The sequence below is a fragment of the Aythya ferina genome, assembly GCF_964211825.1.
Source record: "Aythya ferina genome assembly, chromosome: 14".
Taxonomy (NCBI): domain Eukaryota; kingdom Metazoa; phylum Chordata; class Aves; order Anseriformes; family Anatidae; genus Aythya; species Aythya ferina.
The window spans coordinates 14,129,140-14,154,048 of NC_140312.1; the positions used below are offsets into that span (position 1 = coordinate 14,129,140).

The 24,909-nt window shown below is 45.8% G+C and overlaps 1 protein-coding gene and 1 long non-coding RNA gene across 8 annotated transcripts in view; one reads left to right on the plus strand and one right to left on the minus strand.

The window, feature by feature from the left end:
- Positions 1-24,909, minus strand: part of KCNIP1 (potassium voltage-gated channel interacting protein 1) — a gene marked incomplete at its 5' end in the record, with an annotated part of 373,601 nt that overhangs the window by 117,252 nt on the left and 231,440 nt on the right. The window contains 2 exons of one of the 7 annotated variants that reach the window (XM_084535745.1): positions 5,453-5,518; positions 8,087-8,371. The exons of 5 other annotated variants lie outside the window; for them this stretch is intronic. In XM_084535745.1, the coding sequence (XP_084391871.1) occupies positions 5,453-5,501 (49 nt within the window). Of the gene's footprint in view, positions 1-5,452; positions 5,519-8,086; positions 8,372-24,909 lie in introns of those variants that run through there. One more of the 7 variants, XM_084535743.1, reaches the window with a different exon arrangement.
- On the plus strand, positions 21,215-23,536 carry LOC311444527. The gene is made up of 2 exons (XR_014697922.1): positions 21,215-21,357; positions 23,288-23,536. It is a non-coding gene; the product is annotated as an uncharacterized lncRNA (long non-coding RNA).

Consider the following 24,909-nt stretch of genomic DNA (forward strand, 5'->3'; position numbering starts at 1 on the left):
TAATAATGTTAAATTCCAGGCCAATTTATTCAGTGAAAAAAATCCACATCCGTTACTTTTATAATGGAGTCATACAAAAAGATGCAGTGAGGATCTAATGCAGATGGGAATTAAGTCTTTGAAAAAATGACTGTTGTTATTTTCCTACTTTATTTGCTATGTAAGGAGCAGCGTGGGAGCACTGGTTAGGTTTTCAGGGCAGTATTTTCACCTTTCAGTGTTTCACCAATACGCTTGGCCACACACTTTTTTTTTTCTCAGAGAACTAACCACGTCCTTCATACAAACATTATTAGCGCTGCTCAATGTTTTAATCCAGGACCAATCAGTATGAAAGCTGAATTACACCTTTAATACAGCAAGTGCCACTCTTCTGGCTGTACTCCATCCCATAAGAGGCAATGCAAAACACTTGCAAAGCGTTGTAAAGTTTTACCACCCCCAGGGTCTGCCAGCAGCTCACACGTTTATTCATTATTTTTACAGTTCTGATCTCGGCAGCTCTGTGGGTTTCTCAGTTTAAATAAATGATAAAATATTAAATTAGGACATCTCGGGTAGAGATCTAATATTCAGGTGAACACTGAGGAGAAATTTCAGCTCGAGTCACTTAAAATTATGCTTTGATTAGGGTTCAATGATACCAGTGGTCTCCAAAGTGATTACAAGACCCACATTTGCTTCCAAAGCAATGGTTAATTAACATCAGCACTGAGCTTCTGGTTACAGCAAGGTGCATTTTCTACAGAGGCTGTTTGAACCTGCCTCAGAAGTGAAATCCCATGGCTTTGGGCGCGTGTACCCATGGCAGGAGCGTGCAAAATCAGTAGCTCAGAAGGGCTGCAGCCACTGGGAGGCAGCACCCGGCACCCAACAAAGCATTTCCGAGAGCTCTGCTGTGTCCTGCACCCAGGCTGCAGGCAGGGCATGGGCTGCCCGGTGCAATGGAGAGACCCGGCTCGGGTCCCTGAGGCTGTGCTGGCAGCCTGCAATGACATTCCCCAGCCTCCCACCCACCTGAAGCCGTTCTGCTCTCCTGGATCTGGCACGAGGGCAGATCACAGCGGGCACAGCACGCAGCCCAACCTCTGCCATTAAAATGAATTCATGTGTGAGGGTGACCTTGAAGCCTCCTCGTGTAAAAACCTGTCACTGTTCCAGAGGAAGCATGAAATTGAGGCGAAGACACGCAGCTGCCACAGGCTGGTACGTGCTGGTTGCAGAAGTGCTTATGGGTTCTCCCTTCCTTCCCGAAGCTTTGGTCCAGCTGGGGACAGCACCCTGCTGGGGCTTTCTCAGCTCCCTCAGCTGAAGGACAATGAAAGCCGGGCCACAGCCAAACCAGCAAACATTGTGACCACCTTTTTGAACAAAAAAGCCCATTTTTAGCCCACAACAACATACAGATTGTCAAAAACAAACAAAAAAACAACAACAAAAAAAAACAGGATCTGGTTTTAATCTTTAACATAAAGTAACATGAAGTGCTCACCTCCCTGTGTTTGTTTCAGCAAACCAACATCGCGGTGGCACGGTGCCACGCTGCTCTCCCAAGGACTGGGTGCAGCCGGGCTGCAATGCCCAACCTGGGGCTGCTGCCACTCATTTGCAAAGCTGCCTGGTAGCGTTCGTACATCAATTGCCTTCACTTTCTGTTTCTAACTATAACAATTTCATATCTAGCTCTCTTTACATCATTCAGAAAGCTTTGCAACTTGAGAAACCCACTGAAAAGCCTCTTCTGCACATACTTTATTGAGCCATTTAGTACCTACAGCTGCTGGTGTCAGACATAGAACCGAGTTACCCATCACGTTACTGATGAGCTGCTGATAGCACTCTGCTATCACCCAGACAGCTAGTTAATATAATATTTAACCTGCCTATTCAAAATATATTTTCAACCCTAATAGTCGATCGATAGCTTGAAGACAGTTGCAACTTCAGCTTCCTGGTTAGACAAAACACTGCAAGACGTAAAGCATTTCACAACAATGAATGAAGCAATTGCACTCTCCTTCCAAAGGATAAAGGCAAACAGGTTTAAGGGCGGAAATAGTTCTTTATATATGACTGGTAGATTTTGTTATTTCAATTGTGGAAGTTCAAGCTTCAAACACCGGGAGTGAATCTTAATGGAAAAGAAACAACATAAAGCATCCAATATTGCCTACAAGCAGATCAGCTCCCCCAGAGCTGATAATTAGTTGTTCAAAGCACTTGGCGTTTGATTTAGGTTTGTCCGGTTTATGGCAGAAAGTCCAAAGACTGCTGGCAGCTGTGGGACTGTTTTCAGGGGAGGCCCTGCCCTGGCCCAGGGAAACTGAGTCTGTCCCGTGAGATGGGAACTTGGGGCATGCTGGTGCTGGGGATAAACCACCAAGCAGCTGAAGATTCCTCTGGTTTGGGAAGTCTCACCAAATATATCAGTCTTGGTGTACTTTTAAACTGGTACCAAAACCACGGCCACAGAAGTATCCTGGGCACCACCGCCTTGGTGTTGCTTCCAGATCTGCTCCAAGCTCCTGGTGATTCCATTTTACCAGTGAATCCAGAATACTGCTTCCTTTTTGAGGGAATCAAACCTTATACTTGACCACTGCTCACTCAAACAGCAACTTTAGCTGATGCCATGTCAGACCACACTCATTAAGACCTCAGGAAAGGTTATCCATTACTGGAGGAAAAGGACAGATTTGTTTAGAGCCACTGTTCTGAAAGACGTCTCACATTTGAAGGCAGCCTGTGTATTTGCAGCATTTCCCTTTTATCGTAGCCCTGAACAGAACATTTAAGAAACGAAGATGCAACCTGCTGCTTGACAAGCAGGCTTAGCAGAAAGCTTCCTAGCTTGTCCTGAGTGTTGGAAGCACTCAGTTCTCCACAGCATTTTCCATTAGGCTTGCTTAGCAAGTAAGACCTTTTCAAAGTGACTCAGTGGTGCATTTCAGCTTTCTCCCTTCTCTTTGCAGAAATTAGAGCTGTAAATTGAGCTGTGCAGGAGATATTAAAGTATGCCCTCTGCAGCTTAGCAGGTCACAGAAATTCACATCCCAAGCTCGCACACCACACAGTAATTGCACCGCCACAGCCCCAGGCATTTTCCAACTGCTCCAAGCAAGGCTCAAGCGGGGTGCCTCGTCCTGCACCTCTGCAGGAGTGACAAGGCTGCACCCACCAGGCTGCTAGAGATGACTTATGGAGATAGATTACAAAAATAAATATTTATAACTTGACTCAGGAAAAGGTGTTAACTGCCCATTTATATTTAAAGAGCATAAATAGCAAGGAGGCAGAGAAAGTGCTGTAAGGGTTTACGGTGCATAACTAAAAATGCAGTGAAGTAGTGCCGAAGGAAAGCAGGGGTTTGATCGATCCTGGTTTTCATACACAGACAGGGCTCCAACTCGGACCCACAGAATTACACCGCTGGAGTACTCTGTATCCAAGCTAATGAGGATTTCCTGAAATATTCAATGAAGTCTGCACCCACTGATGAGGGACACAAAAATGCATTTCACTGAGATCATTTACTTTTGGAAGGCTGACTCACCTCTCCTTGTCTTGTGGCACTCTGCATGGGGCATACTTTGAGATGTGGGAGCGTGCGATGGAGGCTCTCTGCTGCAGATGCCAGAACAAAATCCCAGGGAAACGAGAGACCTAATTCCATGCAGCGAGGCTCCGCACACGTCCCTCCAGTGTGGGGGAAACCTGAATGCGGCGTTTGATCTTTTTTGGTACAGAGCAGTGAATGACACGGGGCCCCTAGAACATTCTCTATGAACATCAGATGAAAAGTGTGCAAACACTGTCAGCAACCCTGCTTTACACGTATCTTACAGAGGAACTGGGCTATAGTTTGCTGTGCCAACTGCTGGTACGGGGCTGCAGGGAAAAAGAGTCTATCAGGCTCCCAGAAAGAATGCACTAACTAGGGTAGCTTATTTTTAGGTCTCTTTAGGTCCTAAGAGACTGTAAATAACTAAGATATTCTGTACTGAATAATAATTCCTTATGATGACAATGTTTCTGTTTTTTCTAATGACAGCTGTCCAATTTCTTCACACATGGAAGGCAAATCATGTCTTCAGAGTTCAGAAGTTGACAAGGAATTAACTTCTAAGTTAAAGGCGTGAGAGAGGCAAATCATTCAGGGTTTCCTCACTCCCACGCTCTCCCTGGGGGTTACTCTGAGCAGCCACATTTGCCGCTTGGAGGCAGCGCTCAGGAGTGAACAAGGAGACGTGAGGAAGCACTGAAACCCTCATTATTGCCACAAACTCCTGTCACAAACACAAGTGCCTGAGGGCTTAAACAAACCTTCCCCGTCACACCAGCACAGGCTGGGATCTCTTTGCTATCCCCGTTCATGAGATTTCTTCTTCCTCACAGCCCCTGCGCTGCCGGCTCGGCCACCCGGCACCGCTCGGGGTGCACACACTGCTGCCTGCTGGTGGGCCAAGGCCCAGCTCCACCGAGGTGTCCCAGATGCACCGAGGTGTCCCAGCACCTCCAAGGTGTCCCAGCTCCACTGAGGTGTCCCAGCTCCACCGAGGTGTCCCACCCTCAGGTTCCCCACATCCCACGGGGGAACATAGGACACCACCAGTTTTCCTGAATTCGTCCTTAGCACAGCAGTTGTCACTGAACAAACACACAGTATTGAGTTAATTCAAAACAGACACCAGAATCAGACAGGATGAAGGTGACAGGAAAGGAAAGAGAACTAAATCTGATTTTCTCATTTCTAAAACCAAACTCAACAGGCTTCAGAGAGCCGACGGACTCGCAACCCTCACGTAACCTGACAGCACTGGGCTAGACACAGGACAGGGAGCTGCTGGGACTCCCCAGCCTTGCTCTTATGCCACAGAGTGGGTGACCTTCAAGCTCCCCACTTCGTCATGGACTGATTACCTTGAATTCTAACACAAACCCCGCTTTCTCCTCCCAAAGCAGTGGTTGGCCTCACAGCTCTGGCAGCGCTAATAGCTGCCTGATAGGCCCAGTGCCATGTCCTGGCCTTGGCTAAATTACAGACAAGCTGTTAACTCGGAGTGAAAATCCTTTGCATTTGGTGAGGCAAAGTTTAGTGCTTCCGTACACGGTTCTTATAGTTAAGACACATACCAACAACCAAGCTTTCCTGCAGCGCCTAAGTGTGTCAGTGTGCAGGGCTCATTGACACTGCTCATCTCAGACCAAATCCAACAATGGAAGATCACTTCTAGTGATCTCCAACAGATACAGACATCCAGAGGATCTAGAAAAACTGTAAAGAATAAGGAAATCATGCTTTGTCACAATGTTGGATCACAGCGGCAATTCATTCACCTGTTAATGGCTCTAACGAAGGAGGAGAGACAAACATCACGGGGCTACAGGCAGGGCTGCACACTGCAGTACCAGAGGGAGATGCTGACAGAAGAAACTAGTTACGATGTGGTACCTGAACTCACAGAAGACAATATCTGCACCATGGAAAAGAACAGATGCATCGTCTTTCAGCGCCCCTCTGCACAAGAAAAGACAAATTTTAAAGAGATCGAAGCTGATGTTTTGCATGTATGAGACTGTTGGTAAGTGGCCAACGTGCCTGCTGCCCAAAGCTTCACAGACATGCTGCCTTTGGCCACGCTTTCCAGGTGCAAGGCACAACACTTTTCTCAGTGTGCAGCACTTGTCTGTTCACTGCCGCACATTTTCCCCATGGCAAAATACTGCATTTATTGTGAGCACACCGCTGGTGATCCAGACACTGATAACAGCTTGAGCAGCATGAGCGCACATGCAGCCATGCCTTGGGGTTCTCCATTTTTACTGGAAGTGACACTACGACCGAACCAGAAAGCAGATGGGTGGTAATGGGATCATTTCCAAACATCGCCGATATCCATTGGTTGTAAGGATACTGCCACGCAGGAGACGGAGGCACCAAAATCTTTTGTCTTACATACTCTATTTTCCACTTTTTTAGAGAGGGATAATTTCAGACTTAGAGATGCTGAAAGAGATCTGAAATACAGGAACCTACCGAAGCAAAGCTGAGCTAGCAGGATGAGGAGGTCTAACAAACCAGGGACTACCTGATTTAGTATTTCTGGAGGGAATCTAAACTTGCTGTCAGGAAGGAAGGCACTGTCACACATAGCTGGCAGGGTTTGCATTCCTGTTATGGCCTAACTTCAGGAGATAGCGTTGCACAGGGCCACGAGGTGCCATCCATTCTCCTCAGAAGACCAGCAATGGTGCTGTGAACTAAATAGATGTCAACCCGGTATAGTAAGTCTTTATTCCCTCACAAACCCTGGTGCAACGTTAGCCCCTTGTGAATGGGACTGAAGCTCTGTAAAACTTACCCAGTGCTTGAGAAGGACACAGGAATTTACAGCTGTACCTCACAACAAACATCAGAACAAAACAGATTTGTTTCTGAGTTTGGCAAGAACTGAGCTGTGTCTGTCTTCATGACGTGGCATTTAATGCACGTGTGTGCAATGAGAAAGAAGTTATTTTAAAAACCCGTGTATTCCCCAATACAGAAATGACTGCTGAGCGTTCAGCTTACACCTCAGGGAAGGAAACATTTGAAGAACAGATGGTAAAATGGGGTTCCAACTGAAAGTTCCAATTTTTACATAAATTACTAAACAGAAATCTTAAGAATAACTTGCTTTGTCTTTCAGACATTTGTTATTGCCAGAATCATGTTGTGGGCTTCATAAATCAGTGGCTACCTGGGAACCCTGAGGTACATACCTCTGTCCATCGGCGGTACAAACATACAGAGAGAAAGAGAAAAAATATCTCAGGGAGAATTCTTTTGTCAGGATTTTTCTATTTATTTTTTAATTGGTGACACAAGGAACACACTGTTATCACAGAATCACAGAACGGTTTGGGCTGGAAGGGACCTTACAGCCCATCTAATTCCATCTCTCTGCCGCGGCAGGGAAACCTCCCCCAGCCCCATCCAGCCTGGCCTTGGGCACTGCCAGGCATGGGGCACCCCCAGCTCCCTGGGCCAGGGCCTCACCACCCTCAGAGTAAAGAATTTCTTCCTGGTATCTAATCTAAACCTACCCTCTTTCAGTTTAAAGCCATTCCCATTTGTTCTATCTCTGCACGCCCTGACAAAGAGTCTCTCCCCAGCTCTCCTGAAGGCCCCTGGGGTACTGCAGGCCGCTGTATGGTCTCCCAGGAAAAGAAACATTGAGAAATGATGCAAAGCAGTGCAAGATAGGAACAAATCTCCAGAAAACAAAACCGAACAAAACATTACCACCAAAAAAGTGCCCTGTTTTTCTCCTACACAGTCTATTTCACACCAAACGTAAGCCATTTAACTCCAAAGCACCAAGCATCTCTACCTTGTGTGGAAAGGCATGCAGAGAGCAGTTTTGTTGCATGCGAGATAAGCTGCTTTAGCAGCTACAGAAATGCAGCTGAAAACCAGAAGTAGCCTGAAGTTTCCTCTCTTTTTCTTGTTTTCTTTTTCTTTGCTAAAGTTGGTTACTTTATATTTCAGCTGAAGGTGAAAGGGCAAAGCATTTCCACTGCCGCATTACTGCTGAGGCACTGCCTCAGCGGTTATCAGCGATTTTCCACCTAGAAAGGCCCCAGGGAGCTGACTGGCATTTCAAGGGCCAGAATGGCTGAGCCTGCTCAGAGATTCCAAGTACTCTGTTCTCCAGCATCTTCCATGATACCAGTGCTTTCAAGACCAAGCCTACCAAATACAGAAATCTACAGGAGGAAAAGCGTGAAATCCTGGCTCTGTGGCTACAGCTGAGCGAACATTTCTATCTCGTATTTCCTTTGATTCAAGATCAGAGAAGTCTATAGGCATGGATGCAAGCACGGTCTCCAAACCCGTGGGTACCTGAAGACCTGCAGTAAAAGGAAAAGTGCTCAACACTTGCAGTACACAGGGCTATGGTTAAACCACCACTGAGCAGCAGGATTCTCTTTATGAATAAATATAGCCTTTATATTTACTGTTTTGATATTAAATAGAAGAAATAAACTTACTCATTTTTAACACAAAAATTACAACTATCTCAAAAGTAGGAATCCACCTCACCTCTTCTCTCCACTAAGTTCAGACTTGTAGCTTTCCCATCGCTGATATCCCAGGAACCTGCTGGAACAAGTCTCATCTCAAGCCTTTCCTGCCTACGTTTATCCAGGAACAATAGGTTCTGACTTGTTCCCTTTCTTACTGAAACAATGACAATGAGGATTTTGCCATCAACATGAAGATGTAAAGGACAAACTAAAGGCTGTCACAGCAGATTTCGGAGTGCAATCGATCCTCAGAGCAAACCCCACCAGCTGAGCTGGGGGAATGCTTCCCATAACAATTTGCTTTCCCACAAAGGAATCCCACGTACACATACTCCCAATGCTCCTTGTTTCAAGGCCTATTAAGGTCTAAACATGCAGTGCAGCTTTCTACTGACACCACACAGAGGAGTTACTGCTGAAGACAGCTGCCAGCCCCAGTCTTCTGTTTTTCAGGATTCAGTTTGCTTAAGGCAGAAGATTTTCCTTTGCATGCTAAAGGTTAGCCCGAGGGCAGCAAAGGAATACAGCTCTTCTTGAGAGGCTTACAGAAGAGGTATGTTTTCTAAAATGAAATTCTAAACCCTATTAAATTCTACCACGGTGCTGATTTCTGAGATACACGGGGGTAAACAATAGCTACGTTTGGACAGCATTTTCAAAAGCAGTCATTTTTACCTTAGCTCCTAAACCCCTCAGCATCATTTTGGCAGTAAATGTAAGGACCATATTGCATGCTATGACCTGAATATTAATTTTGACTCCAGTGGCTCTAGAGAAGGCTAATTTTTTTTGTGCATTTCTTTAAATCTGAGCTTCTTTCCAAAATGCCACTTATAACTTAGATTACATCAAATGTTTATTTTTAAGGCATTATTTTTGATTTATCAGTATTCATAGTCACATCTATTAACTTCTGACATGCTTACATCTAAAAAGCCTTGGAAGAGGCATTTATATATTTCAAACAGAAATGCTGAAATACAAGCCTGCCTTTTATTGCAATGAGACATGATGGATGGCTCTTTCACATCTAACCCCTTGCCCATTAATAGTTCCAGAGTGCCTTAAAATATGAGGAAATACTACACGGCCTTGTTACACTGCAGCATATTTTTTCCCATTGATAATGCACAATGTGCCTGATTCATAGCGATCCTTATCACTCTGGGAGGCGATGAATAAATTGGTTAAAGTCTGTGGGGACTGCTCCTTGTGCACAACTCCCCAGACAGAGTGATAAGGGCATCTAAGGAGTGCCAAGGGGGAGTACAGTTGGGTACCAAAGGTAGGGTTCAGTATGTTGTGTAAGAAAAGGCACAGAAAGTTTCTGCCTGTAATGACAGAACCAGTGGTTTACAGGCTGATTAACTTTACAGGCTGATTAACTGCCGTGGAGGAAAAGAATCTGCTAACCCAGGTTTTGGAAACCTTTTCTTAAACCAAAAATGGAAAGTTGGAATCCAAAGGCTTGGAAAGAGTTGAACTCAAAGTGAAACCTTTCTTTGGTGAATCGTTTATTCTCAGAGAGTGAGCTAAGGAGTGACACTGGTAGCCAGAAGGTGTTCAAAACTGGATGTGAATGCATGTTGAGGAAGTTACATCTAATACATCTAAAGCGACAGGTGAGCACAACCAAAGCCATGCTAATCTTTCAGAAGAAAGAATTACAAATACAGTAGCTACTACAAAACTATGGGTCATTCAGAGACAGAAATATAGCATATGTGAATCTAGTGACATTTTGTCACAGCATAAGATCTTGGCTTCATTCCAGGAGTGAGGCACTCACTAGCAGGGGAAAATATTCCCTTGTTATCTCATCCTTAAAATGGTTGTAGTGATATATCTGAAAAGGACACATGGCCCCTTTTATCAGTTGAGGAAAAATAAAAAATAAAAAATCTTAACATCAGTCAGCAGAAGTGGAAAGGAAAGGAAAAAAGGCCGGCATAAAAAAGTTCACATAGAATATTTCTGTTTGATCTGAGCAGCGATTGAGATGAGATAACCAAACACATAAAATCCAGAGTGGTGCAGAACTAATCAATGAACTTGAGGACAGTGAGAAGCTTTTACAAGCGTCCAGCTGAAATATTAAAAAATCTGTATTTGGAAAGTGAACACATTTAAGATTCACAAATGGCGGCAAGAGAACTTGCATTGTGTACCGTTTTCTGTATATTGACCATCAGGAACTGCCCCGCTAACTGGCATTGCAGTGACACTGATATGAACAGATACTACAGCATGGGTGTGCCTAAATGCTGCAAAAAGGTTTTGGTGCTGGAATACAAAATAGGAATCAAAGATTAGGACAACATTGTTTGAGCATCTAAAGAAGCCATAGTTTGATTTACCCAGACAACACTTCAAAAGAAAGCCAACGCCTGAATTTGATGAGATACGAATTTAACTGTTCCTGGAGATAATGGGAGAAAAAAAAAAAAAAAAGAAAGGAAGAAAAATTCAAAGAAAATCATTTTCAACTCTGACACAATAAACATAACAACATCTCAACAAAGTCTGCTCATTCCGATGCAAGGAAGCTTGCAAGGTCAAGGTTTCTTACTGCTAGCAGGAGTTGTCACAGAGCGAGGTTTAGGTAGGAAGCAAAGCATGCTGGTTCAACAGCTGCATCTTACTGACTTAAAGCACTATCCTACTGCCAGTTGATAAATAAAAGACAACCAGTTCTGAACGATCCACAAAGTAAGCTTTTCAGCATGTGACCTGTTAACTTGGCTCTGTTCAAGAGGAGACTGAAATTTGTACCATATAAGCTGACATAACTAGAGAAGCCTGAACTAGAGATCACTGAAAAAAATATAAAAAGCTATATTACCCTTTCTGGTATCAGTAACTTAAATATTTCATATTATCTCCACCCACTCTCGGTTTAAGAATGAACTGGAGAAGCAGCCGCATGCATAATTCTCACAAACATGCATTTGTTATGTGGTATTCACATCTGACATAAGACAGATCTCTTTGTGTCTGCATATCTATATGGATCTGCAGTTATGTTCTCCATTCCAGTTTCATTTTCATTTACAGCATTAGAGCTCAGAAATAAAGACAATGCTCTGACCTTGTTAACAGGCTGCGACAGCTTGAAGGAGGCTTACTTTGTTCAGTTACATTCCCAAACTGCACAGTTCAAACAGACCAGTCCAGACTTACCTGCAAGAAAACAGAATACAAATGTTTAAGTTTGAAACTTAGCAAAAATCTGTCACTAAGAAGTGAAAATATATAATGAATCCCTGAAAAATGTCACAGTCATTACAGCTGAAATAACTTTTTGCAGTATGATGAATTATTTGACTGTACTTTTTTTTTCCCCAGCCTTTAGATCATTGATAGCTTTTCCTTGATAATTTCTTGATAATCCTGATAATTTAATTATAAAAGGTTGCACCGTCAAAGCGTAAAACATAATACGTTAACTTTCTTTTGCTTATAGAGTACTGTTTTGTCTCTTAATAGTCTCGCTCCCTTCCTCAGCTTCCCTTCCCTGCTGCTTCACAATGCAACACAGCACTCCAGTACTGCTTAAAACAATGTGACTGGGACAAGCAGATTGGGAAAGATTCTTGTTGTGCACTATTAATCAAGCTGTTACGTAGAAGGAAGGTAATGAGCCCCCAGCCACATGGCCAACTTCTGTTCCTACAGAGGAAGCAAGTGTTTGGACCTCACACCACGCAGTGGAGTCAGCTGAGCTTCTCCTGCAATACGAGCGTATCTGCCTCCGACAGTTTCCTTTACAGGGGACTTGGGGAGAAAATGCCTGAGGGCAGTATTTTCTCCTGTCACATTCATTAATGATGAGCTGCCCCACTGTGGGCAGTGGGAGGTGGCAGGGGCTGTCAGCAGGGGACAGCAGTCCTGTCACCGAAATGGGGACAGGTAGCTCCTCTGCCACAAGCTCAGAGAGAGGTGCTGACACAAAATGCCTTCAGGCTCGGCACTCCGCCCCTGAGATTTTATTACTGCTCCACACACCTTGTGCTCGCTAGGTGGGACAGCAGCAGTGACACTGCTTGCCAGGTGCATGATGCTGTGCGCCCCGAGGATGTTTTCACTCCTCACTGCTTTTTGTTTTCACTGCTTTAGCCGAGTGTGGAAAATGTGCCATCATCTGTTGTGAGGGAGGTGGTGAGAAGGAGGATCTGCTGCTACAGCTGCCTTCCTCAGGAGCAAAACCACGGCTCTCCGGGATGCCTGCGTGCAGCAGCCTGGAGAAGAGGCCCAGTGAGCCTCAGGGACAGAGAAGCGCATCCTCCACTGCACAGGGTGCGTCGGGCTGCTCCATCGCGTAGCAAACAGCAAACTCCTGCTGAGCTGTGAGAGGAGGAGCAAGGCAAACTCCGGCAATCTTAAAGTTGAGGGACATTTCTGTGCTGTGCTATAGCCAGTAATGCATTTCAAGAGAGTTGGTCTAAAGCCAAGGCAAAAGTTGGTGGCTTAAAGTGAAGCATCTCAGCTGCTGCTTTTCCATGCTAGAATCACAGTGCAAACGTGGGGACCTCCTCATTTGGCGTAACCCTGGGCTGCTGAAACAACTGCAGTAAAAATCTACTTCCTATTTTTATTAACTTTGCACAGAGTGCTTCCCAAAACCAGGCCTAGTGAAATGATTTCTTAAGATTTTAGGGCAGAGAATCCAACACTGTGAGCTGAATTTCTGAACAGTAGGGCCAATCAGACCCATGCTGATATTTGGCTATGTGCTATTCTTCTGTTGAGAAAAAATCAACTTAGTGTAAGAGAAGCCCATAACGCCTGACATGACTTTGTCCATCTTCATTAAACACTTTGTTTCACATTATTCTCTTGTGCACTTCTAGAGTATTTTTCCTTCATTAGACTCCTCAGGAATGACAAGATACATGGACTTGGCAGCTGACACTAAATAAGAGGTATTTGGTGATTTTGCTTATAATATAAAAAGTAGGTATTATCTGCCATCCTCTGAAAAGGAGACTGTAAACACTATAAGCTCAAGAAGAATTTAATGGCACAACAAGTTTCTTCCCAAGTTCCTGCCGTGCATCTTCTCACCGTTGTTTCACAGCCCGTGTGTGTGGCCCTATTCTGTCTGGCAGCTGCTACACAATTCCCATTTCTGATATTTCCATTTATATTTACACAGAAAGCAACATCTGCACAAGAGTTCAAGAAGTAAAGGATTTCTTGGGGAATGGGGCAAAAACATAAGTATATGCAAATCATTCCAGTGAAAGAAGCTCAAGGAGGACGCTGTGGTTGGAAGGATTCTGAGAAACAGGGAGAAGCAAATAGGAAATGATGGCTTTATACCTCTCCGCTAGGGGCTCAAGGAATAAAAATAAGATGGAATAATATCAGGCTAAGCCTTTCACCCCCACTTGGTGATAACTCATTGTTTCTCTCATTATAAGAGTTGAAATCTTCATCTAGACACTATATATATATATATAATATGTATATATAAATAATATGGACTGGGAAATACCTAACTTCATTCATCATTAAACAGAACCTGGTATAAGGAGGCTCTGCCAATGTTGTCTAGATAAACACCGAATAATAACCACAGCAGGTGATGTTTATTGAGACACGGTACTCTTTTGTCCAGATGGACATTTGATTATGAATATTATGGAAAAGGACATCTGCAACAGCTCATATTAAAAGTGAATTATATCTAGAGATAATTCAAACAGCACTGGAAATGCTTCCCTAATGTGCTGCAATAGCCTTGTGCAATTTAGGGCAGTTAGCTCTATTTAAAGGAATATAGAGGGACTTTGGGTTAAAACACAGCTTACTGATAGACTCTAAGAAAGATGTAATGCTGATAATAGAGATTTTGGAAAATTAAAACCATGAATTTCCACATTATCTGAAAAAAAAAAATAAAATAATATGCTATCAGAAGTGTCTGAAATAATCCGTCCCTTAGAAGCTGCCAAATCCAGGATATCCCAGTGCAAATCCCACACCCTACGGCCCTGTACCGCCATGTGCTTGGGGTCTCAGTGTCCGCAAGGACCCAATGGGAATGGCTAACCTCGAGCAGCCACCTAAGGCTGCTGACCCTAAGGCTGCTGACCCTAACCCTACCCCTAGCTAAGGCGCGCAGAGCCCTGCCTGCTGGCTGGCCTAGCAGGGACTTGCCACTGACACGACCCAGACCAAGAAGTCCCTGGAAGGAACATCCAAGCCAGGACTAAGAGGGATCTTACCCCCACCTGGTGGCTTTGTCATAACTGTCAAGAAACACCGGCAGAGCCGGCAGTCAGCCTGAGCCTGCAAACAGCGCTTTCTCCAAGCTGCATTTCAGCCTCACCAGAAGGGAATCGCGCTGTTTATCAAACCCTGGCAGCTGGCTGCAGGCCCCGTGGAAGCACCCTCAGGCTCCTGGGGTCCAACCCTACCGAGGGACCTTTCAGCCCGGTGAGCAGCCGAGCGCCGCCGCCCCCCTCGCTGCCTGGACACCCCCGGCCCCTCGGCAGGGCGCTGGTGGGAGGCTGCTGCCCTCTGCCGAGCACACAGCCTCAGCCTGCCGCCCAGCAGCACGGGGAAGGAGGAAAAAAAGGTGCTAACGAGACAAATTTGGGTTTCAGGAAAGGAATTTTCCTTTCCTGGTGAATAACTGACTGCACTTGGTGCTGTGCTGACTTCGCACATTAACGCCCGATTTGCAGTAACCTTACGTCGCTGTACAAATAGGTTTTCATACCTGCGTGCAATCCTGGAGAAATCTGGTCTTCCTACAGCAGTTTGCATTTGCATCCAACCCCCAACACATGCACAAGAACAAATAAGCCTCGGCGCATGATGGCGAGCTTGCACAAGACTGAGAGGGGCTGCAGCACGCCGCTGCTCCGTGCTGGCCGGAGCAGGAGCAGAGGCAGCCCCAGCAGGAGCAGGGGGTGGCATTCACTGCCAGCACCCCGCCAAGCCCCTCCGACAGGGCGCTCTGCCCCTGCACAGGCACAGCCAGATACAGGCAGGAGTCGGAGGAAGGAATGCAGAAGCAGGAGCCATGGAAGCAGCAGGTAGGGCCTCTTTTAGTGCTTTTTATTTATTTCCCCAACCCTCAGGCAAAGCAACCCCAGATAGTGGCAGGCAAAGGGCACACGGCAGAGAGCTCAGCCCCAGAGTTGCTCTGGGTGCCACCAAGCTGGAGCAGCCAGTGCTGGCTGGCCTGCGGCCCAGGGAGATGCTGGCTCCAGCCAAGAGCATCCTCCACAGCTTGTTTCACGCCACAACCTCGCCAGGCTCAATGTCAAAGCATTTATAACTTTCATTCAAATGAAGTCAATGCATGTTAAAACATGCAAATATGGTCATAAGCATCCCATCTTATTTGCATTATTGAATTTCTGCCCTTAAAAGTAACGACTGGCAACGGGGTGCTGGGAGGCGATAAGAACATGGCAGTGCCTGTCCCAGCCCTGGACCACCTCCCAGGCCACCTCCCTGCCCCTGCCCCTGGCAGGGATTTCAGCCAGACGCAGCCTCCTCCAGTGAGGATTGAAGAGCAATGGCCATGGAGAAGAAAGGACTGGGGTAAAAGATAAGAAGGGAATAGGGAAGGGTGCAATGAAATGTAGTAAGTGTTGGTTCGATGCAGATGTATTCTAGATCAGGCTGCAAAGAGGTGAAAGGATGTAGGAAGAAGATAGGAAGTGCAGACTGCACAGAGAGATGTGCCAAGGGGCCCTTTGTGCCAGCAGCTGGCAGTACCCGCAAGGTCCTTTACGGCTTTTGCTCCTCATCCTCTTTTCTCTAGCACAGCACTGGAGTGACATCCAAGTCAGGACCATTAAAAACATTCATTGGTCTCTTACTCGGGAATATCCTAAACATCATTTTTCTTTCCATATGGCAAAGCAGAAGATTATGTGAGGTAAGAACAAGACAAAGTGCTTAAGGACCACTCTGACCTGCAGACCAGTTGCTGCAGAAGAAGCAGACACTGAACCTGCAGTTGAAGATCGGTGTGTATTGCCTTCTGGCTGGGGCCAGCTGCAGCAGGTGACTTGACTTAGCTTCTCACATAGCACGAAGTGTACAGGCAGAGTCAGCAGTGACTCTGATAACTGTCAAAAACGATGGGCTCTGCATTGCTTAATACTATCTCTTTGTAAAATCACATGCAATAACACTCCAGCCTTCTTTCTGGCTTTGCATCCACCTTTAGCAGAGCAACGCACAAAGCAGCACTTCTCACGAGCACACCTCCCCGGCACAGGGGAGCCGTCTGCAAGTCACCATGGGGTGGTCATTCTGACAGCGGCTCTGGGATACACACACACCGCATTTCACACCTCTTAGGAGGAAAGCAAGAAAAGCCAAACCTCCTCATTATTGGAAAGTTTGCTGTATAGACTGCTAAGACATTATCTTCAAGGTACAAAGAAAGGTTTATTCCATAGCATAATCACTGTGCTCCTTAACAGCTTCTCTCCATTTATGACCAAAGGAACAATCTCATGGAGGAGATCATGACCCTGAAGCTAGAGCAGCTTTGTGTTATAGGGTTGCTTTATGAAAAAAGCCTGTAGCAATATAACATGCCTTTCAGAGTAAATTACCAAACATTTGGCAGTGGCATAGGCAGGCACCAGATCTCCAGACAGAGAAACAACGAATAGTCAGCCTGCAGTAGATACAGTAAATATTGGGCCAGTTCTTTCTATTCCCACTTCCATTTTCTTTGCATTTCCCAAGAAAACTTGTTATCCTGTGACTTATTCCTTTCACTCTTACATCTGCTAAGGATGTAAAGCTGTTACCTCAGATTTAGACAAACATGGTGATGTTTTAATACCCTGTATGTGTAAATGCAAACCATGTTCAGCCGCTGTCAGAAAGACTGAAGGCTGGGAATCAGCTGTTCTGGTGGGCGAGAGAGTAAGCAGACCCCAGCCCAACAGCCCACCCCAGGGGGCCAGGGGCTGACCCTTTCTTCACAGCTGAGACACATGGAGCTACAGGCAGTCAATCTCCTGCAGGTTCCCCCCAAATCCTCTCCCATGGCAGTTTCTGCACCATCAGATTAACAAGTCAGGGCCCCCAGGGCCCCTCTGCTGGGAGTAAGGCAGCAAGGATCACCCCCAGCAAACCCCAGCTCTTATGCAGCACAGCAAAGAAGCTTCCTCCTTGCCCGACTCCTTCAGAAGCATCACTCGAAACTTGTAGGAGATGAGTCCAATTTTGTCCATTCTGTCTCCCTTCTAACACAGCCAATGAACTGAACAGCCTCAGTTTTAAGAGCACTCTCAGGGGTTGCAGGAATAAAGAAAAGGTACAGATGGTGTCACAAAGACACAGTTTATCTTAACATTACTGATATCCCACTGCATCAAAGATGAACTGTCATAGTGCAAATGCTATGGGATGGATTATATTCCATGTGGTTAATCCCATTTAGTAAAGCGTTCAGGCATGTGGGTATTCCCAGCTCCACTCAGATCACTCAAGGATATACTGAGCTCTCTGGCCAACGAGACCTAAGCACGTGTCTAATTACCGATGTGAGAAAGGTCTGGAGATACTGCAGTGATGGATATGGCACAAAATCCTAAGTGAAAGCAAAATCTTCTGAAAAGTGAGTGGCTAAATTGAATGAGCTACACCCTGTGTAGTTGCTAGGTCAGAATGTTCTGCAGGCTGCTGACCCGTAACCCAACGCATTTCAAACAAAGCCATACAGCTCCTGGTTTTATGGCATGAAAGGCTCTCCTTAGTATTGCTTCCGTTCAACTAGCCCAACGCACAGGCCAAGTGTTTTCATTATCAGCCAATAATTGACAACCAGTACAGAGATGAGTAATTGAAGACTGCAGTCCCTGGAAATCTCTAGGGAAACTCCTCATTATTGTGCTGAGACAGTGTGCAGGGGTGAAGGAGGAGGAACCAGGCCGAAGGAGGTTCCCTGTAAGCCTCATGAAATCCATACAGCTGAACCATGCTTGCAACACCACTTTTGTATCAACACCTAGAGATTACAGTATGGAACTCTCTACAAAAGCACAAAGATGTGTTTGGGGAGCTCCAGAGATAAGCCCCTCAAGTTTCTGGCTGCACCAAAGAGTAGATGGAGAAAGGCCAAAGCCCAAACACCTGCTTTTCTGTTACTGTAGTCCTTCCCTCACAGCATATGGTTAACAGCGGCTTTTACAGAAGACCCAAACCACGTAACTTTCTGTTGGAGATGTAAGAACAAGAGCTGAAAGCACATTTCAGGCAACCATTCCCAAACATATTTTTGCCAACAGGCAGCTGAGGGGACACAGGACACCAGCCACAGAAACTAGAGATGTAAACTTGCTACCTGATGTTTTTTTTGGGGGGGTTGTTACTAAAAACATCTCTCAGATTAGGAACATTAACAAATTAACAAACAGAACTGTTTCCCTTACCCAGGTACCAAGTGCGGCACAACCCGCAGTGGTGTTTGTGCTGCTGAGAGACTGAGCAATCCTCCTCGGAGTACATTGCTCCCTGGGTTTGTGTAGGACTGGTAAAAAAAAAAAAAAAAAAGGCTTCATAAGCAGCTGGAGATTTCTTACCATGATTTTTTCATTTCCTGTGTTATCACAGGCAATTGGCATAGCAGCCGATAATCTTAACAGACTGAGAGAAACATTTTTATAAAGAGACTCACGGGAACTAACTTATCTCCAGTGAATTCATTTCCACTTCCAGTTTTCTATAATCTCAAAGGCCATCTTCATTTCATACTCCTGTGTGGCTCAGACGATATGAAAAGTGTTCTGTCACAATAGCATCAAAATGAGAAAAAGTATTAAACCTCTTCTGCGGTACAGAGCTGCTTAAAGTTCAGGAGTTTGTAGTAAATGTAAAGTTCCTGGGGTTTTCTTTTCAAGTTACAGTGCACCAGCTAAATCATTCCCCAATTTCTAATGTTTTGTTACAACCACATTTAGAATAGGATAGGACAGGACAGGACAGTTCAGTTCAGTTCAGTTGGAAGGGACCCTCAAAGATCATCTGGTCCAACTGCCTGACCTCTTCAGAGCCAACCAAAAATTAAAGCACAGTACTGGGGGCATTATGCAAATGCCTCGTGAACTCTGATGGGCATGGGGCATCAGCCACCTCTATAGAAAGCCTGTTCCAGTGTTTGACCACCCTCATGGCAAAGAAATGTTTCCTACTGTCCAGTCTGAACCCCTCCGGTGTGGCTTTGAGCCATTCCCACATGTCCTAATGTAGTGGGTTTTCATGGTAAGGGTTTGGTAGCAGGGTGCTGCAGGGGTGAGCAGAGCCCAGCAGCTGCCCCGTGCCACAGGGAACCTGCCGCTGGCCAGAGCCAAGCCAGTAAGTGATGCTGGTTGGCATCACTGGGAGTATAGTTAAGAAAGGGGGGAAAAAAATTGTGTGCAACAGCAGCTGGGAGAGTGAGGGGTGAGAAGCAGCCCTGCAGCCCCCAGGGGAGTGAAGCAGGGGGGCAGGAGGTGCTGCAGGCAGGCAGCAGCAGTTCCTCTGTGGCCTGTGGAGAGGCCCCTGGTGGAGCAGGCTGTCCCCCTGCAGCCCATGGGTCCCACATGGAGCAGATCTCCATGCTGCAGCCCCCCCAAGGGTGGAGGAGCCCCCGGTGGAGCAGGTGGATGTGGCCTGGAGGAGGCTGCGGCCCATGGAGAGCCCCCGCAGGAGCAGGCCCCAGGCTGGAGCTGCAGCCCGTGGAGAGGAGCCCACACAGGAGCAGGGGGCTGGGGGGAGCTGCTGCCCCTGGGGTACCTGTGCTGGAGCAGTTTGCTCCTGGGGGATGGATCCCATGGGACAGAGCCGTGTGGGAGCAGTATCAGAGTGCCCAACCTTCTCATGTGCCCTGCCCTGCACACTGCCCTGTCCCTGTTTGACAATGAAGAGCTGACAGAGGTGCATCCTCCACATGACGATGAAGAGCCCAGGGAAGCAGATCCTCCAGAGGAGGATGACAAGGAGATGGAGGTGGATCCTCCAGAGGATCATCAAGAGCACGAAAAGTGGATCATCCAGAGGAAGACCAAGAGCCCCTGGAAGTGGATCCTCTAGATGAGGACTTTGAGCCCAGGGAGGTGTATTGTCCAGATAACAACAAAGAACCCAGGGAGGCAGACTCCCCAGAAAATGGCTATGTGGAGACTATGGAGGTGGACACTCTCATGAATGGTACTGAACTTGTGGTCGGGGACAATCTGAATATGATGTCAAGGCAGAGGTGGCCCCTCCTATAAAGGATGGTGTGGTGGTGACCAAGGTGGTTCCTCTGGAAAATGATAACACTTGGGGGTGTAGAGGTGGCCCCTCCAGATGATGGAGTCAAAGGCACCTATCCTTGTGGCCTGTACTGATGTCAGCAGGAGCCAAGGTGGCCCCTCTGGATGACAGTGGTGAGGCTGCCAAGATGGCCCCTCCAGACAATGGCATCAAGGCTGTGGAAGTGGGTAATCTTGAACATGATGTTGCAGCCATGGTTGTGGACAATCAGGAAAGTGACAGTGAGGTCACTGAGGTTGTCCCTTTGGAAAATGACAAAATGGAGGTCACCAAGGTGGCCCCTCTGGAAAATGAAGGCATGGAGACCCCTGAGTTGGTGGCCAGCTGATGGCTCTGAGCTTGCTGAGAAAACAGCCGTCCCACAGCATGGGGTGTGCAGCTGTGAGTGCAGCCAGCCAGAGTAGGTCTCTTGGCCATAAGTAGGCTTTCAAGTCTCCAGTTGACTACAATTACTTCAGCCTTTTTTCCCTGTCCTTTTTCCTTTGTTCCCTCTACTTGACCCCATCTCACGTTCTGGTTTTATCACTGTGCCACGTTGCCTGTAGTCTACCCTGTTTCTGAGACATGGGAGCCTGAGAAGATTTGTATCTGACATGTCGTGGAAAACAACCACTGTACAATTTGGATGGGTCACGACAGAAGCAGCCTGTGGATTCTGCAGCTATAGGGAGGAACACGCAGCAGCACAGTAGGAAATCCTGTCCCTCATCTTCAGCCACGAAAAGTCAGTGAGGTCTTTTATACAGTTAATACATGGTTAGGGGGTAAAGTGTAAGAAATTAGGCTTCAGGTACGACAGGCACTATGCCTATTACATGTACTGATTGCTTACTGTGTATCTTTTTTTGCCCACAACCAAACTTCATAACTGCACACCTTACAAAAGACAGGATTCCAGCTCTTGAGATGAGATCCTTGCTCCTGAGAGGCACCAGCCCTCCAGAAGGATCAGTGCTCAAGCCCATGCCCTGCTGGCAGAGACGAGCATTCGCCGTTTCCACACAAGTAAGTCATTTTATTATACTCTTCAATCTTTATGGTATGTTGCATGATGAAGCACTTACTATAAGTGATAATCCATTTATAAATGGGGAAAGGGTAGCATTTCTGTGCACTTCTATGCATCCCAGCTTTGTTAGACAGCTTGTTTTTCAGTTAAGAGCCTACTGTGTTAAAAAGACCACAACTAACCCTTTGCTCCCTTAGGGAGGGAGACACGTCTGCACAGCACCAAGCACACAGGGCACCCAAACGTGCTGATGTTGGCAGCTGAGATGACAGAACAGTAGTGTACAAGGAATGGCTCTATGGTTGCCACTAGAGCTGATTCAGGCAGGTGGTTATCAGAGGCCATCACTCCACTGAAAGATCAATAACCTCATCAGAAAGGGAGGACACAGACTTGTACAGCAGAACCCAAGGACATAACTAAAATGAAGACAGAATTATTTTGCAATATTGAACTTACACATTCAGCATGATTTGATCGCTGGGCAGTATCACCAGGGTTATGCGTTACAGAAGGACAGAAGAAGCAGCCAGCCCTACAGATGACGTGATGGCAGTTGATATACAACAGCATCAGCCCATGGGTGCATAGGCACCAGCTCTCTGGGCGAGCACCAGGCTGATACAGACAACAAGAGGCAGCTGGCTAGCTAAATTAGCAAAACAGCTGGTCCTGAGCACTTTCATTTAACTTATGTACATAAATTAAGAGCCAAAGATTCTCTTCCTTTCTGCTCTGTTCTGAATTACATCTCACAGCAAGAATGAAACATGGTTTTACAAGTGACAAAGCGCACAATACAAGGGGAGTAATTTGGATATCCTACCAGCATATTACAGCAGTCCACCCACAAAGCTGACTCTGGAGGGAAGGGACTTGTTACTCCCACTGTCACAAAAACGTGAAATTCAAGTTCTTCTCTGCCCTGCAGGGATGGGGCCAGCATCGCTTTATGTTTTCCAAACCCACTCAAAATATCCAACACTGAAAAACTCACAGAAAAATAAAAGACATAAAAACACGTTTATGTTTAATAGCTTGGGGGCAATCTCATCTGTTTGTGATTGGTGCTGTATTCAGCCACTAATTCCAAGTTAAAAATAAAAATAATTATAAGATGTGCCGATGGTTTCAATTTTGAAATGATGTTGAAGGACAAACTGGCTCACATTTAACTTTTTATTTTAATTCTCTCCCCAAAGGTAGTGACTCCCCTACCCTGGCCTTTGTGAAATTTTGGTCAAACCAAAATCTTATTTATTGATGGTTTGCTTTGGCTAGTAGAATTTGAATCTGTGATTAGATATCTCCTACCACAATATCACCTCTACAAAGCCAGTATTTCAACAGCAATCTGCCTCTCAGTATTTGTCCAAAGACCAGTGCATGCACACTGATAGTCCATTAACTGCATTTCACAGAATCACAAAATTGATAAGTTTGGAAGGAATCGCTAGAGGTCATGGTGCAAGCCCCTTGCTCAGGCAGGAATACCTTGCCCAGAACTGTGTCCATACAGCTTTTGAATCCTTGCCCTGCTTTAGGAAAAAGCCACATGCTAGGTGTTTCATAGAGCTCTCATCTCGTGTACAAGAGCCCTGATTTTTCTGGCATCTGCACTCTATTACACTGTGAGTTCATTTTTTCATAAAGCAGATATTGCATCTATTGCTGCTGCTTTTTGTTTGGATGGGTTTTTTTGATCCTTAGTACAGCTCACTGAATACACAGGTCACAAGTTATTGTCAACAGGAAAGCCTGCTGCTTTCACATTAATTTGAAAATCATCCTCCAAGCAAGAGGACTGAAACAAAATCTCAACGTAGTGAAAAGAGATGTCTTTCACTGGTGCCCAGCTTGCACTTTCCCAATGTAACTGAAGTGAATCACAGGCAACTTTAACCTTTTTTTTTTTTTTTTCTCCAGAGACCCCTGGGAACAGTCTAGTGTCTAATGGACCTGGATGCCTACCTGCTGCATGACCAAAGAGGGCTGGTCACCAAGTGTATCAAGGCCCTCTCCTTGTCCATCTCAGAAAAATAAACTCAATAGACAGAAACAATAGGACAGACCTACCAGGTCCTATGGCTTCTAACAGAGATGCTGGGACACTGCTGCTCTTCAGGTTACTATCAGAGTGTTCTTAACTCCAATAAAGCTATCCGGTGCAAACAAGGGCAACAGTCCCATCTTAACCAGGGTGGTAGGAAGAAGAGAGCTTGGCTCCCTTCCTTATCCAGTGCGATAGCTGGCAGGAGATACCCTGCCTCTCTTGCTCCTTGTCCCACAGCACGTTCAACCATGCCATGAGGTGTTCTTACAGAAGCACAAACTCCCAGAGCCTGATAGCTATTATTTGGGTGCTGATTTCTGTAAAGTGTAGTTATAAATTATTTCAGGCTCTCCTTGGATTTCACCTCCAAGCGAAACAATTTTCTTCTCCAGAGAAGGAGATGATTACACAGCTCTTGGTCAGTGATCAGCAGCTTTCACTCATGAGTCCTGCCATTTGCAAGGGCTGTGTCAGATGCTCTCTACTGCAGTGACAACACCGGGGAGCATCCCAATGACTCCCTTCTTCTCAGCAGTGCTGGAATACTCCTGCTCTATCAGAGGCTGGAAACAGCCCATGCTGCAAGGAAGATCACTGCATGTGATTAAAGAAGGGGTGACCGTGGACTGGCAAAACAAATGCCTCTGTGGCACATGCAGGGGCAAGAAATAACCCCCTATTACCTGAGCTACATTTCCCCCCAAGGACTGGCTGTATACAAAGGCACTTCATCTCTGCAGAGCTGTTTAAAGAACACCCTGCTCAGATAATTCCTTTCCTTTCCACGAAAAAGGTTCCTAGTAGACCAAAAGCATATTTTTCTTTATGTACAGAATGCATTAGCTCGGTCTGCCGAACTGAATCATAGGCTACTAAGTGCTCTTGGCATTCCCATCCGTGGGTATAGCGCCAAGCGTCAATGACCATCGTCTGTACCCACAAAGATGGGGAGCTGGAGTGGCAGCATTACTCACCACGGAAAAAACAGCACTGTCAGACACGTCATCTCTGCCCCATTTTGAAGAACAGCTCTGAACTCCTGGTCGTTACTTCTCAGTGGGAGGTATTTCTCCTTTTCTGCCTCCAAAGCAAGCTGTCTTAAGCTATGCAGAGCTTTTTTTCGTGCAACTCCAACCAAATTTTAAATGCAAATAACTGAAATAGGATTTATATAAAATAGAAGCACGGGGATTTGCATGTTGAATACCTTTGAAACAAGAAGAGCTAAATATAGGGAGCTGGATACAGCATTCAAACTTAAAATCCTATTTCAGTTGCTAAGCATAGAGTGATATTCCTCCATAGGGTTAAGATAGTCTAAGCAACGCTGTTGATTTGATATCACGCATTAAGAAGAACTGTCACTTCATATTAAGGATGAGGTAGTCAAAAACACTGAATTATTTTAACTGCAGTCCCTCTAAATTATTCTGCAAGGTCAGTGGGAGCAGAGATACACCTACACTGATCCAAGATCAATATTTGCATGGCAAGA